Raw genomic sequence first — 16,446 nt, 5'->3', positions numbered from 1 at the left:
AAATGTGTATTTGGGTGTCAGTTGCACTTTAAATACAATTCTTTTCAAATTGGTAACCAGTTCCATAAATTCTACTTTTGGAGAATCATCATCAATACAAATGGAACACAAATGGTTCAAGGTGTACAAAAGGCAAAAAAGTTGGGTACCACTGACTGTTAGTGTTCAATGTAATGCATGCAGTAAAAACATATAAAGCTCAATCACAGTGAAAAGGTCATTTACCCTAGTGAATTATAGATTTCACTGTTCAATGGTATAATGTATTGCTGTAATGAAGATTGAACGAGTTAATTCAAGTTGATTGGCACTTCTGATAGTCATTTAACCAGAGAGTTACATTGATTGTTTGGGTCTCGACTTGACAAACAAAATGCTATTTGTACGCTAGAGCTTCAGCAGCTCATAAATTTACTTGACCCTTCTCAAAATTTTGTTTTGCATCATCTGACAATTTTTTTAAAATGCAAAAATACATTTGAGGCTTGTCACTGAACAAGATTCGGTCTCATTATCAATTTGATATTAGTAAGTGCTGTGTATTCACAGTGAATTAAGAGTCCATTGCCAGTGGTTTTACTTAGGATAATTGTAATTTTGCTTTACTGATGGAGTGGTATTGGTGTTGTTTTGTTAGACTGTCTGCCTTCGTGTTCCAGTGGCTAAATCTTGTCAAGCAACACTACCGTTAAAGAATGCAGGAAATATTGATGTGTGGATGAAACTCAAGGTAATTAGTCTTTCACTTCTTATTGGAACAAAGCTTTGGATAAGCCTCTAACATTCTGTGCTGCTTTGTGTAAAATATTTTTTTTTTTTGTGATTACCCTTTCCAACATTTAAGGCATATTCTTTTTGATGGGCTTTGTATGAGCCCGCTTTCTCTCATCTTTCTCTTTTTAATAGTGCAATGGTGCTGAAGACTGTTTCTCAGTGACACCTGATGAACTGTTCCTCACAGTGGGAGAGGAGCAAAGCATAGTGGTTTCATTTAAGGCGCAGGATTCCAAGAAATCCAAAGCAAGGTATACATAGTGTATACGGTAAGTATTCAGAAAGCCTCAAAATTTTCACTTGTATTGCAGCCATTGCATTTTTTCCCCCTCATTAATGTACACAGAGCACCCCATATTGACGGGGAAAACAAACTGAATCGAAACTTATCAAAAAACTGAAATATCACAGAGCCACAAGTATTCAGACCCTTTGCTCAGTATTTAGTAGAAGCACCCTTTTAGACTAATACGGCCATGAGTGCTTTGGGGAATGATGCAGTAAGTTTTTCACATTTGTATATGGGGATCCTCTGCCTTTCCTCCTTGATCCTCTCCAGTTCTGTCAGGTTGAATGGTGAACGTTGGTGTGGACAGCCATTTTCAACCTACTACAAAGAAACATTACAGTATTTTCACGACTATAAGGGACACTTAAAAGTCTTACATTTTCTCCAAAATGGACGGGGCGCATTATGATGCGGAGTGCCTTATGTGTGCAGTGGCGTTCAAAATCTTTAACTGACTGTGAGCACTTCCTGCTGACATGGTCCTTATATAGAGCTACAGTGGACAGTATGCCGACGTTACAGTGGGAAGTGTGGGCGTGGGAAAGGATTCTAAAGGCACGCCCCTCAGAAGATATTTAACGCCGGTATTTGTTTTGTGCTAAACATTGTTTTGGTTAAGAACCCCAAAAACGGCACCAACGAAGAGACATTGTTAGGAAGCACAGTTTAAACTGCAAACTATCAGTTATGGAGAGAAACATGAGAATCAAGCAGCCATGAGAGAATTCAAGATCAATGAATGCATGGTGCTCGTGTTGAGGAAGCAGGAAAACAAGCTTCACCAAGTCAAGAAGACGAAGCAGAGTTTCTGTGCAAACAAGGCGAGGTAGCCCGAGTTGGACGATCAACTTGAGCAAAGGATGAATGATCAAAGAACGAACAAACTGCTATGGAAAAAAACAAGCGCAGAAAATTTTTCCGGGAGGCTTGACCAAACAGCTTCAACCTCTGGATATCGGTGTAAATCCGTACAAAGTGAAGTTGTGACCAACATGGGAACGATGGATGACTAATGGCGAACATAGCTTTATTAAGACTGAGAGCCAGCGCGAATTACACTGCAATTTGTGAATTGATTGAGGATGCTTGGGCTAACGTGCCTGCTTCCACTGTTGTTCGAAAAGCTGGCATCATATCTGAGGAGCTGCACGGCAGTAAGGCAGGCAATGACGAGGGAATCTGCCATTTTTGATGGAGAACTTCAGCTGTTAATTTTGGATACAGAAGAGAAGGACTTTGATGGATTTGTGGATAAGGATTAAATAAAAAATAATGGGGGTACGTGCATTAAAGATTTAAATTAAGTACAACCAAACTCACTGTTTACATTGTTAAATACGTGAATAAAGTACAACTGAAGTCAGTGTTGCTCCTGGTGCCTTTTTAAATAGCTTGCAGGCAATGCTAGTGTATGTTTGAAGATGTCGCTCCGTTTTTTGGTGCTAAACATGTAAAAACTAAAGAAACAAGTTTCGTGTCAATTATTTCTTCGCTTATCGATTGGCTGGCAACCCTGGCTCCTGTTCGTTGACTGCTGGTATAGGCTCCAGCGCTGTCGCAACCCTTGTGAGGATAAGCAGCTAAGAAAATGGATGGATGGAGTTCACCAAATGGCTGCAATATAAGAGAATAATTTAAGGGGGTCTGTATACTTCCTGTACTTACTGTATATGTAAACACAACTGCCATTTTAAAGACATTATTTGAAGAGGTTTCTATTCCTCAATGCCAGCTTTTTCTATTGCAGCCTTCTTACTATCTTGGTGCTGCCGTCAGGCCCCCAGTATGAAGTAAAACTGAATGGAGAGGTTGTCTCAGAAGAGTCTGTCACCTGCGCTGCTCCTGTCCTTGGTTCTTGTCTGGGCAGTGATGTTCCGCCGATTCTATCTAACAAGCAGTTTGTGGCCTGGGGAGGTGTCTCCTTGGGGCGAGCAGTGTGAGCAGCTTTATGTTGAATTTAAAATATGTGATAACTCAAAATTGAATAATTGATAATCAGAGCGATAATCATTTCCAAAATTTAATAAACATAATAAACCAATACTTATTTTTCAGTCAGCAGAAGCTGGTTCTAAGAAACAATTCATCCAATGCAACTCAGCAGCTTCGGTTACTCATTCGTGGTCAAGACCAGGACTGTTTTCAGGTAAATTTACAAATTGTTTCGTATCTTAATATTGTCTTTTTGTCTACAATATCTTGTTTGAAATGTGCAACACGCCAACTAATAGCACCCAATTCATGAATGAAACCACAATTTAGTGCCTCCCACTTGGGTTCTGATTACCAGTAAATCATGCCCAACGATGTCTGCATAAATGTCAAATTTATTGGAATCATTTAAATTTAAGACTCTTTCTCAGCTGCAGAGTTTGTTCAGTCCAGCGGAGCGTTTGACCCGGCACAGAGAGCTGTCCATTCGCCCACAAGAGGACGTGACTGTCCACCTGCTATTTGCGCCGACAAGGGTTGCGTGCATGTTAGCCAAGTTGGAGATCAAACAGTCTGCAGTCCGGCCATCACAACCAGGGGTCAAATTCACTGTGAGAATGCAGTCTTTGTCCTTGTCCATTTTCCATGTTTTGAATATTTGATGATCAGTCCTTTACTCTTGTGAGACTTGCGTTATGGTCACATTGTGTAACTCTTTGCTCAGATTCCCCTCTCAGGCTACGGTGGCACCAGCAATATAATTATGGAGGACCAGCGAAAGCAGGCGGATGGTTATGTGGTGATAGTGTCAGACATTGCCATTAATCATGTTAGCAAGTTATGCCTGTGTGTAAGAAACACTGGTTCCAGAGCGGCTTTCATTAAAGCTGTAGCCTTCTCGGATGTAATGACTCAGTCAGTTATGGAGCCTTTTATCATCAGCTTAGCACCATCACAGTTTGTTCTCAAAGAAAGGACACAAGAGGTAGGAGAGAGTACATCAGATGCTTGGGACTCTGGGGTAGGGAAAATAATGTGAATCGTAACTGTGCTGTACTGTTTTTTTTTTTTTGTTTGTTTTTTTTCCCCAGGCAATCACAGTGCTCATCAAGTCTACCCATAGAGAGCTAACTCTGTGTCAATCAGAGAGACCTCTGCTGGCTACTATTGTTCTGTTTTGTGGAGATGAGGTCTCGCGGCAGCAGTACAGGAGGTGAGCCCTGCCACAGCTTGATTTTTACTTGAATTTACTTTGCTGTACTGTTGAAATAGTTATTAGCTGTCATATGAAATGGTAAAAATAGACACCTAAACTTATCTTGCGTTAGTCCTGCAAAAAGTGAACTTGCCCGCACTGAGATGATCAAATAATTCATAAATTCTGTATGAGCGTTCCAAGCTAAACGTAATATCAGTCCTATAAGTCAGCTCAACTTCTACCACTGTTGAGGTACCAAAATGTATTAACACATTTCCTGTAAGTGCATTAAAAGGTGTGCGCTAAAGATGTACTATATGAATATCTTTCTTAAAAACCATTAAGTAATTGGGGTGTCTGTGTGTGTGTGTGTGTGGGGCGGGGTGCGTGCGTGCTATATTGCAAGTTCTCCCACTTAGAAATCAAGGAGTGGTCTGAAATTTTTATCGCAGGTGCATGTCCACTGTGAGAGAAACTAAAAAGAAAAATCCAGAAATCACAATGCATGATTTTTTTTAATGATTTATTTGTGTGATTCAGCTGCAAATAAGTATTCGAACACCTGTCTATTAGGTAGAATTTTGACCCTCAAAGACCTGTTAGTCCGCCTTTAAAATTCCACCTCCACTCCATGTATTATCCTGTGTGAGGTCCTTAGCTGCGTAAAGACACCTGTCCACCCCATACAATCAGTTAGACTCAAACTTGTAACATGGCCAAGACCAAAGAGCTGTCCAAATATACCAGAGATAAAATTGTACAACTCCACAAAGCTGGAAAGGGCTATGAAGAAATTGCCAAGCTGTTTGGTGAAAAAAGGTCCACTGTTGGAGCAATCATTACAAAATGGAAGAAGCTAAACATGATGGTCAATCTCAATGAGAATGGAGCCCCATGCAAGATAACTCGTGGGGTCTCAATGATCCTTAGAAAGGTGAGGAATCAGACCAGGACTACACGACTCACTGAGACTCCCCCACGTGTAGTTTGCCTTGATACTCAAGCGCAACCCACGTGTGCAGTTTTGAAAATCTACTGCAGTTCTTCTCCAAGTTACAGGTTTCACTACAGCCGGTATTGGCTAGGACGACAGCGTGGAGTTTCTTTACCATATTTTGGTCATTTCTGTTTGCCGTTTTTACTTTGCATCACAAAGAACAAAGCAACAACAATGGTGACCGTGGAAGTGTCTGCTTGGAAGAATGGGACCAAAATGATACTTTCAATCATGTTGCAAAATCAATTGAGAAGGCGGTGGACATAGGTAGTATGTGGAGCCGTGAGGAATGGCGTGTACCTCACCAGAGCAGGTTATTAAAATGGGCCAAATTCCAAGAGATGAAGTCTGTATCTTTGTCCGTGCAGCAACCTTTCTTGATGTGCGTGGAAAGCTACGCAAAAGCTATGCACAGTTGCCACAAATTGGGAATGGTGAGCAAGTTGATGAACCTGAAAATTTTCACTAGAGGTGACCTAGACACTGTGGAGGAGCACTATAACACCAAAAGTCTCTAATTGAAAGTGTAGGAAAGCAGAACAGGAGTGGAGAAAAACTAAACTCCAAATTGACTATGACCTCTACAGACAGTGTCTTTGTAATCTTACCCAAGACTTAGAGCGAGACAGCAACATTTTTCTAAAATCATCAGTAAGAACTCCAACAAGAAGGATATCTACATATTGCCCAGTTAAAGGGATCGGGATGGAAAGGATGTGCAGCATGTAAGGGTGATTCAGGTCAGAGATGACTTCAAATACTTGGGGTCAACAATCCAGAGCAATAGTGAGTAAGGTAAGGAAGGGAAGAAACGTGTCCAAGCAGGTTGGAACAGGTGGCGGAAGGTGTCTGGAGTGTTGTGACAGAAGAGTATCCGCTAGGATGAAGGGCAAAGTTTATAAAACAGTGGTGAGGCCGGCCATGACAAATGGATGAGAGACGGTGGCACTGAAGAGACAACAGGAAGCAGAACAGGAGGTGGAAAAATGAAGATGTTGAGGTTCTCGCTTAGAGTTAGCAGGTTGGATAGGATTAGAAATGAGCTAATTAGAGTGACAGCCAAAGTTGGATGTTTTGGAGACAAGATTTAAAAGAGCAGACTTCGATGATTTGGACATATCCAGAGGCAAGAGAGTGACTGTATTGGTAGACCGGTGCTGAGGATAGAACTGCCAAGCAAAAGAGGACAGTGGGTGTTATAGAGGAAGATGCACGAGATAGCCTTAGATGGAAAAAGATGACGCTGTGGCGACCCCTAACGGGGCAAGCCGAAAGGAAAAGAAGATCTCCATCCATTTTCTTAGCCGTTTATCCTACCAAATGTCGCTGGAGTGCTGGAGCCTATCCCAGGTGTCAACGGGCAGGAGCCGGGTAGACCCTGAACTGGTAGCTAGCCAATTGCAGGGCACATTGAGACAAACAGCCACACTAACGATCACACCTCAAGGCAATTTAGAGTGTCCAATTAATTTTTGGGGGATGTGGGAGGAAACCAGAGTGCCTAGAGAGTGAAAAATGTATGGGTGTGGTCAGGTCAGTCATGCTTGCAGATAAAGTTGCGGGTGTGATTAGGGATGGAATCTCAAGATCTTATAATAACTTACTGGATTAATATATCAACTGTAAATTAAAAATAAAATAAATAAAATGGAAAACTAAAATTTCAACTGATATTAGTAGAACATGACATAAAACTATTTAAAATTTTTCATCAATAAAAATTCTTCATCTGGCAAACTTTATCTGAAGAAAAGTTCAATGCAGTGGCCTGTCAAGGAATAACTAAACATGAACGGTCTATACCCGCAATGTAATGAAATGGTGAAAGTTTAGTTCAGCGTAATTGCCGATAGTGGGAACAAGCTAGCGGTACATTGTAACAAACATTCCTGTCGGCATTTGTGAAGAATTTTATTTCTAATACTATTTTTTTTCTTATAAGAAAGTAGTTTCACATTTCCAATTGTGTACTTTTTGGACAGATACATCTTTTTTGACTCAGTTTTCCTGTTTCTGTTTCAGACTTCTTCAAACCAAACCAGATGCTGGGCAGAAAGTTCTTGCTGAAAACAGTTTGCTGAAAATCATTGATTTCAATGACAAGTTCCCAGGAGAGGAGCTTGTTGCAGAGCGTAAGACATCTCACAAGGAATAGCAAAAACATACAAAGAACAAAATATCATGGAAATTTTTAACAATTCCATTCAAATGTTAAACTTGGATAGATTTTAGATCTACGGGCCACAATTTGAACAATTTAAAGTATTTATTTTTACTTAATCTCTGCACATCTGTGACTCTTATAAGGAATAGTTCATTAAAAGAATGCTCGTTCTTTGTTCTTGTTACTTTTTGTTTTTCGTCTGAATGTTGTACCAAGGTGGGACCGACTGCCGTAGACAAATTCCTTGTGTGTTGTTACATACTTGGTCATTAAAGGAACACTTTGTCCAAACTAATAGGAATGGGAGCACACATTAACAGTTAGATGAGGGTTCAGTGTTTCTTTTCATGCCAGAGTTATCCACAAATTTCATCAAGGAACATCTCTAAATTGGAAAAGTATTGTCGAAATACCTCTCTTGCTCAGATATTCCAATGAGCCCAACTGGAAAACTGACAGCCAATCAGCATTTGCCGTGCCTGCAGTGCTTGCTGTTCTGACGTACCATTGCTCGTGGATACATTTCACCGTACAGAGAACGTCCACTATCTGGCATTTTGTGGCCGATTGTTGTGGAAAAATAATTACAAACGAAACAAAAATAGCATGATGTACAATGTTGAAGTCTGTGCGCTTGAGCCAGAATACACACAGCCGGCTTTGACATGTTTGAGAGGGGGTGTTGCACTAACGATGAACAATAATTCCATTATGTGACCGCGAATATTTGTTTGATGCTTTGAGGAGTTGGTTTCGATGTAGAGAATATACAGCAGGCGTGGGCAGACTATTTTATTATATGTATTACTTTACATTGGAGGGTTTATTGTACATGTGTATTTTGAACGAATTCCTCCTTTTAAAGCTAATTCTGAAAACCCACAAAATCATGAATGTAATAAATTTGAATACTGTTGAAGAAATCACTATTTACTTCTCGGATTTGGTTTTCAAAAAGAAATTAGGATCACATTAAATCAATCACAATATGATACTTTGAAAACTGCTCATATTTCTTTGATTGCTGTCAGTTCTATTTTTTTTTTTTTTTGGAAAATTGTGGGCCCTGAAAGGTCTTTTTTAATCAAATTATGGAAAGGAAATTTTCCATGATATTGTTTTTGAAAAGGGTCTGTATAGGACTTCTAAATTTGTATATGCCTTGACTTGTTGTCTGGTGCAAGTAAATGAAACTGAACAAGCTTACATTTTACTAGTGAAGTATAAGGGAGACACTGTTGATGTCTACGGCCACGTAGGCACATCTGTTAGCCGTATCTAGTCTTTATATCTGTGACAACAGTGGCACAACTTGGAATTACAAGAACCAGTCTCTGCCAATAGATTGTGCCAGTAAACAACAGCGGGCAATTCTGGAACTAGCACATTTTGTCTGTTACAAAGAGGGCATTTTGAGTTCCAAATGGACACTATTTTGTCTGTAGATCCAAAGTTTAATTAAGTCAAGGTTACGCGTGTGTGTGTGTGTGTCTGTGTGTGTGTCGACACACTTGTGAGCTCTGTCAAACTTTTCTTTTACTTTCTCATAGCTTTTGACCTCCCTCAGCGACCAAATGAGGCCTACATTTTCTACGGACACATCAATAAAATGGCAGTGTCATTATTAGGAAGCACATACAGCAAGAAGTATGAGCAGAGCAACAGTCCTGAGATGATGCTGACCTCGAATATAAAAGAATTGCCAAAAGAAAGGTAATACACATTAAAGAAGTCAGGTTTCACATTCACAGTGAATTTACCAAGCCAGTGTAAATCTAAATATGAAACAAACTCAGTTATAGAGTGGAAGTTAGTTACTTCAGTCAATCATTCAATATGTATTATTCCAATTTTGGGGTTTAACTAGCCAAACAATAGTAGCTGAAAGAAGTAATTACAGGGTTCGCACGCGGCACTAAAAGTCCCTAAAAACCCCTAAATTTTCGAAGGTGCATTTCGGGGCTCCTAAAAGTCCTTAAAATCCCCGAAAACCAGTCAAGCCCCTAAAAAGGCCTTAAATTAAAAAAAAAAAAAAAATCAAAGGGAGGACCTCTACCGCCAAAATTCTCCCTAAGAAATAAATTAATCTTTTATTTAAAAAAAAAAAAATAGCGATTCGTCTGGCGTCCAAAACAGCCCGAAATTGTCAACGGAAGTCACAGTGTTGACGAGTCACCAGCTTATCGATATTCTGTTTGTTTCCGTGAGTAGGCATTTCACTAAGTCTAGTTCTTTCATCGATCCAACTTGTATCACGGGGAAGTGCATTTTTCAAGAAGCTTGGGTTGAAATAAGGAGTTTGGGAGCTGGGTTCGTCGAGATCCAAAAGATCGGCAAATGTTTTACTGCCATCTATGCAAGCAGAGTTACCAGCTTGAAAAGATGGGCGTCAAAGCGCTGGAGTCGCACCGGAAAAACAGGAGACACGCTGATTTGGTGAAGACTCTCTCATCTTCCGTTGGTATGAATCTGTTTCTAAAATATCAAGATAGTGAAGCATCAACTTCAGGCAGTGGTACTAGTAGTGCATGCGCACTAGGGATCGGAAAAAAACGCTTACTTGAATAACCGGTTTTAACCGAACCGCTGTAGCAAAAAAAAAACGATTAACCGGTTTTAAAACCGGTACCATTGTGGTGTTTACATAATTCACCCGCGGGACCTCGAGTTGGGGTGCAGGGTTCCGCACGGACTGTTTTTGTTTTTGCTCTTCCGGAGTGACGAGTTCACAGGGTTCCCCCCGTTATGCAAGTAGTGTTTTGATGTCTGCCAATAAAACAAGTTTTGTTCCTGTGTCCGAGCCTCCGCCTCCTTTTCTCTGGCGCTACACCATCGATTGTTAATTTGCTCCGCGGTAATGGGTTAGTTTGTATACAATATTGACAAACAAGCTTGTTGAGTGTAGCTTTCAACAACGTACTCGTGTAAGTTAAATTTTAATTTTTTTTATAAAAATGTTTTAATGTTAACATTCTTCTTTCGGACTTTCAAAAAGGGCATGAAAGTATACAGAGCGTTTCCTCGATGCCATGTTTGATGTTTTTGATTTAACTGAATGTTCTTTTGAGTACAACTTTACTCTAACAGCAAAACTTGAAAAAAGTGGAAATGATGAAAAAATAGCGCAATATGGAGTACCTGAACCGGAAGAAATGATTGGAAATTTTAACCGATTTCGAAAGTCCGATTACGGTTTCGGTTTCAAAAAACCGAAAACCGGTTATGACCGGTTATTTGTAACCGGTTGCGATCCCTAATGCGCACCTACAGGTGTTCAGCCAGAAGTCAGGCTTTATGAACGTAGTTCAGTACATGAAGACTGACTTGTTAAAGGCAGATATCATGTGGACTTTAAAAGTGATCTGCAGCCATTACAGTTACAAATCTTGTGAAAATAATTCGAAAGTGTTTGCATTCATGTTCCCAGACAGTGACATTGCTAAAAACTACCACTGAGGGGAAAGGAAGACTTCGTACCTGGCTACATTTGGCATCGCTGCCCACTTTTCATCTCTACTGCCTCAAAGCCAAAAAAGCCAGAATAGAGACTAATATATTTACACTTATTGAGAAGGCTGACAGGCTGTGTGAGGAGGCAGAAGAAAAGAGGAGTCTGAGGTTTATCACCGAGGCCAATGCACTCAGAGGCAGAGCAAAGGACAAGAGAGCCACTTTGGCACCTCTGCAGCAACAAATAGAGGAGGCACTGGGTCGGCTCAAGGAGCTAGAGTAGGGGTGCTTAAACAGACATCAGTAGAAGACATTTGTGTATATAGTTGCAATTGTAGTTAGAATCTGTTTTTCTGTATACTGTTATGTGAAGACGTTGACAATGGTCATATCAATGAGAACTACCACAAGGGGCGACAGGTGATCACTGTCACAGGTACTGAGATACTGGAACATTTGATGAACCAAGATCGGTTGATGGCACCATTGGGTGAGTCTTTTTTCCTTACTCTTGATTTCCCACGATGGCCCTAAATTTTTTGTGTCGGCCCTAAATTTTTTCCTTGTCAGCCCTAAATTTTTCGTGTTAGCCCCTAAGAATGCCCCTAAAAAGCCGTTAAATTTTTTTGGTCAGACTGAGTATGAACCCTGTAATTATTTTTGTGCAGGTATGTTAACTTGTGTGTTTTCTTTCTTGCTCTTGTGTTCTAGTGGCGTTGTAAATGGTAATGTTTCTTTGGACGTGCTGCCAGTAAAGGGTCCCCAAGGTCCGGGAATTAGAGTGACAGGGTCCTCCTTGAAGGTAATGTAAGACTTTCATGGTTTGTGCAGTAATTCGACATGATTAGATTAACCTTTTAATGCTTTGGACATTTTAATTGTTTCCTTTGTTTTAGATCTCAAATCCAGAACCTCGACAGTCTGAATCATGGACTGTCCATCCAGAACAGCTTGTCCTCGCAGCTCCAACAATGAGTGAGTGGTATCCAGAATACAAAACGTATTTTGTCTTTTCACATAAAAATAATTGTACAATACAGTGGGATTGTTATAATACTTAACTGGCATTAATAGTTTTAATGCTGTAATTATAGATGTTTGTACACGATATTTTGTCATTTTAGATGCTGTAGCTTGCACAAATCAGATTCAGATCAAGAACAATACCTCCAGAGAGATGAGCTTTGATTTATCCTGGCCTGCTCATTACCTGACCATTACTCCTCAGCATGGAGTCATTGAGCCACAGTAAGCATAAATTGATTGCTATCTAATTTACTTTCCTTTTAGTGTAAAATTAAGTTGCATTCTGTTTACGTTGAAATTAAGGTGTTTAGTGTCTGTGACTCTATTTTATCCTGAACTGCTTTGAATAGAATTTTTGTCCAATGCAGAATACCTTAGTAATACAGTGAAGAAAATAAGTATTTGAACACCCTGCTATATTGCATGTTCTCCCACTTAGAAATCATGGAGGGGTCTGAAATTTTCATTGTAGGAGCATGTCCACTGTGAGAGAATCTAAAAAGAAAAATCCAGAAATCACAGTGTATGATTTTTTTTTTTTTTTAATTTTTTTTTTAAAAAAACAATTTGTGTGATATAGCTGAAAATAAGTATTTGAACACCTGAGAAAACCAATGTTAATATTTGATACAGTCGCCTTTGTTTGCAATTACAGAGGTCCAACGTTGTTCAGGTTTACACACACTGCAGGAGGGATTGTAGATCGGACAGCTTTCTGGGCTGTCGCTGAGAATCATGGAGTATCAGCTCCCTCCAAAAATTTTCTCTTGGGTTTAGGTTTGGAGACTGGGTAGGCCATGCCAGAACCTTGATATGCTTCTTACGGAGCCACTCCTTGGTTTTCCTGGCTGTGCGCTTCAGGTCATTGTCATGTTGAAAGACCCAGCCACTACCCAGCTTCAATGCTCTGACTGAGGGAAAGAGGTTGTTCCCCAAAATCTCACAATACATGGCTGAGGTCATACTCTCCTTAACACAGTGCAGTTGTCCTGTCCCATATGCAGAAAAACACCCCAAATCATGATGCTACCACCCCCATGCTTCACAGTAGGGATGGTGTCCTTGGGATGGAACTCATCATTCGGCTTTCTCCAAACACAGTTCGTGGAATTATGACCAAAAAGTTCCATTTTGGTCTCATCTGACCAGAAAACTTTCTCCCATGACTCCTCTATGTCACCCAAATGGTGATTGGCAAACTCAAGACTTGAAATGTGCTGGTTTAAGCAGGGGAACCTTCCGTGCCATGCATGATTTCAAACCATGACGTCTTAGTTAATTACCTTGGAAATGGTGGTCCCAGCTCTTTTCAGGTCATTGACCAAGTCCTGTCATGTACTCCTGGGCTGATTCTTCACCTTTCTAAGGATCATTGAGACCCCACGAGGTTATATCTTGCATGAGGCTCCACTCTGATTGAGATTGACCGTCATGTTTAGCTTCTTCCATTTTCTAATGATTGCTCCAACAGTGGACCTTTTTTCACCAGGCTGCTTGGCAATTTCTCCATAGCCCTTTCCAGCCGTGTGGAGTTGTACAATTTTGTCTCTGGTGTCTTTGGACATGTTACAAGTTTGAGTTTTACTGATTGTATGGGGTGGACGGGTGTCTTTATGCAGCTAAGGAGCTCACACAGGTGCAACTGACTCAGGATAATACATGGAGTGGAGGTGGACTTTTAAAGGCGGAGTAACAGGTCTTTGAGGGTCAGAATTCTAGCTGATAGACAGGTGTTCAAATACTTATTTGCAGCTTTAACACAAATCTTTAAAAAAAAATCATACATTGTGATTTCTGTATTTTTCTTTTTAGATTCTCTCACTCTCTCACAGTAGACATCCATCATTTCTAAGTGGGAGAACTTGCAATATAGCAGGGTGTTCAAATACTTAATTTCTTCACTGTACCTTTAAAAATATTTTCAGAAGACATAATAAAAATGTGTAATTAAAAAAGTTTCAGACTTCAAGTAATAATAGAAGCTGTCTATTGTTATTATGAAGCATTAAAAACTGTAGTATTTTATTCAGGATTGTTTCCAGTGTATGTAACTAATGTTGTGGCTATTGAATACTGTACTTGCAGCATGAACTATAGGTGAGTGTCTCATTTTAGGTGCCACCTACAGATTTTGATCAGCGCCAACCCTTCCTTCGCAAGCAAGTCTGACATGCTATCATGGAATGGGACAGTATATGTACTATGTGATGGTCAACAGAAGGTACAGGACTTCAACAAACTCTACAATCATGCAGCCAAGTCCTTTTTGTGTAAAAAGATGAAGATGTTTTCTGCAGCCAATCAAGGTCCAGATACGTCAAGATCTGGTGCTGGATGTTTCTGCTGCCCAAGGAGATGCGACTCTGTCAGAACTGCCCCCCCAGCCCGCTACCCCTGTGTTGCCTGTGGCCAGAACCACGTCAAAGTCCACGCTGTCTTTGACACCACTGCAGTTACCTCAAGCTCTGGTCGAGATCGCTAACAAAAATATAATCTTCCCCGACACACCCTCAGGAGAAACATCAGGTTGGGTTACCACTGTCTTAAAATTCAGATCAGTATTAATATGATGGATGAAGTATGAACACTCCAGCAACCATGTTTTGCATGACATTTTCGAATAAGGATTTTTATTTCTAATTTACCAACAGCCTATATTGCATTTCTTTTGTTCCACTCTAGAGACACATTTGGAGGTGGAGAATGGAAAAATTGATGTTAGGTGGTACATATCATCATTTGCTCCTCCCTACGTTAAGGTAATATTTTTATACTTTAATTGTATTCATCCATTCAAGCTAAGACCGCCACTGCACAGATGTGCTGCTTTTATTTTTGCATGGAGACTTTTTTTTACTAACATTTGTGAAAGAAATTAGTTGCTTTCAGGAACTCAGTGAATTCTGCAATGCACAACACTGGATGCAGTGGTATAAAGCACACTCCCGCTGGACCCAAAACAAAAACAAATCAGAAGCCTTTATTGGCATGACATAACTGCATGCGAGATAATGAACACTACTCCACTAGGTGGTTTAACCAATATATATATTAAAATAAAATGTATTTGAGCTAAGATAAAGTAACTCAAATGAAATATTTACAATCAAGGCACAGTTGTTGCTAAAAAGAACTAAAAAAACATGCCTACAGTATTATTGCCCATGTCCAGGCATTGGTAAGATTATTACACATTTGTACTCTGTTTCTGCATAGAGAAGTAACATAGCAAATACAAAAGGAAGTGCAGTTGCATGGATTTTGATTATGGTGTTGAGGTAGTGTTTATTTTCCAAGGTGTTGAGTTCAACGTGTTTATGGCTCCAAGGGAAAAAAATTGCTTTTGAGTCTGTCCATGATTTGTGGGGCCTGTAACACCTGCCAGAGGGAAGCTGGTTAAAGAGGTGGTGACCAAGGTGGGAAGAGTTCTTAGCAATGTTAGTAGCTCTGCTATTATAGCGAGATCTCGCAATGCTCCTAAAGGGAGAGCAGAGAGCAGCCAGTGATCTTCTGGGTATGTTTGTTGATCAGTCTTTGGGGAGCTCTCCTGTCTACAGTTGTACACCCAGCATACCACACTGTGATAAGGTATGTGAGGATCCTCTCCACGGTGGTTCTGTAGAAAGCCTGCAGCAGGTTAGCTTCTAGATTATTGTTCCTGAGCACTCTCAGGAAGCGGAGTCGTCGTTGGGCTTTTTTCACCACCGCTATGGTATTTACAGTCCAGCTGAGGTCTGTGATGTGGAGCCTCTCGATTGATGAACATTGGACCGTGTCCTTGCGGCATTTCCTGAAGTCCAGGTTGATTTTCTTCGTTGTTGTGGTGTTTTGTGTGAATTTTTTTACCAAACACGACTGACAGTTTTTCAACCTCATCTCTGTGGGCAGACTCACCTCCTTCTGAGATTAACCTGACTACGGTGGTATCATCAGCAGATGACATCGATGCTGGAATGGGGTTTTTTTGCAGTCGTGTGTGTGTGTGTGTGTGTGTGTGTGTGTGTGTTTACAGGAGAGGACTCGTTTCACAACCTTGAGGGGAGCCATTAGTCAGGGTGATGGAGGAAGAGATGTGTGGACCAAGTCTGACAGACTATGGACGGTTTTTGAGAAAGTCCTTTATCCAACGGTAGATGCAAGGGGATAGTCCAAGGAGGGGGAATTTCTCAACCAAAATACCTGTGATGAAGTGGCTTAGAAAATGGATGGATCAATGGATGGATATCATACATTCCATAGATCAGTTGGTCAGTCATAATGATCTTTCTCTTGACATCTCAGGAGGAAAATGAAGCAGGTTCAGTTGAGGAAAACATGCAGAAAAATGAAGCAACAGAAAGAAGGAAAATAGAAGTTGTCGCCCTTCGTTGGGGAAATAAGACTGTCTCTCTCCCTGTCGGGTTTTCAGGATCCTCTAGCAAGATCATGTTAGGCTTGGAGGATATTTAGTACCTCAGAAGCAACTGTTCCGGATGCTTAGCACCAGTGATTACAGATGCTTGAAAGCCCGATCTTCATCTTCAAGGATCGCATTTTCTGAGTCGCAGCTTTGAACAAAAGAAAGGGGAGCGACAGGCAAGCCAGAATAAAAACCAAGAGGCGGTAGTGTGACCCAA

The 16,446-nt window shown here is 40.5% G+C and overlaps 1 protein-coding gene across 6 annotated transcripts in view; it reads left to right on the top strand.

The window, feature by feature from the left end:
• The window catches only part of cep192 (centrosomal protein 192), a 122,370-nt gene that overhangs the window by 85,374 nt on the left and 20,550 nt on the right, over positions 1 to 16,446 (top strand). For 2 of the 6 annotated variants that reach the window (XM_061818970.1, XM_061818969.1), the window contains exons 32-46: positions 638 to 730; positions 907 to 1,025; positions 2,811 to 2,999; positions 3,119 to 3,209; positions 3,427 to 3,606; positions 3,720 to 3,980; positions 4,087 to 4,208; positions 7,213 to 7,322; positions 8,905 to 9,067; positions 11,516 to 11,606; positions 11,701 to 11,779; positions 11,929 to 12,052; positions 13,946 to 14,051; positions 14,128 to 14,356; positions 14,513 to 14,589. In XM_061818970.1, coding sequence (XP_061674954.1) covers positions 638 to 730; positions 907 to 1,025; positions 2,811 to 2,999; positions 3,119 to 3,209; positions 3,427 to 3,606; positions 3,720 to 3,980; positions 4,087 to 4,208; positions 7,213 to 7,322; positions 8,905 to 9,067; positions 11,516 to 11,606; positions 11,701 to 11,779; positions 11,929 to 12,052; positions 13,946 to 14,051; positions 14,128 to 14,356; positions 14,513 to 14,589 — 2,034 coding nt within the window. Of the gene's footprint in view, positions 1 to 637; positions 731 to 906; positions 1,026 to 2,810; positions 3,000 to 3,118; positions 3,210 to 3,426; positions 3,607 to 3,719; positions 3,981 to 4,086; positions 4,209 to 7,212; positions 7,323 to 8,904; positions 9,068 to 10,781; positions 11,458 to 11,515; positions 11,607 to 11,700; positions 11,780 to 11,928; positions 12,053 to 13,945; positions 14,052 to 14,127; positions 14,357 to 14,512; positions 14,590 to 16,446 lie in introns of those variants that run through there. The other 4 variants (XR_009794871.1, XR_009794870.1, XM_061818972.1 and 1 more) reach the window with 4 other exon arrangements.

This window comes from Syngnathoides biaculeatus, chromosome 5 (genome assembly GCF_019802595.1).
Source record: "Syngnathoides biaculeatus isolate LvHL_M chromosome 5, ASM1980259v1, whole genome shotgun sequence".
Taxonomy (NCBI): Eukaryota; Metazoa; Chordata; class Actinopteri; order Syngnathiformes; family Syngnathidae; genus Syngnathoides; species Syngnathoides biaculeatus.
The sequence above is the reverse complement of the archived record's forward strand: the minus strand, read 5'-3'. Positions and strand labels throughout refer to the sequence as shown.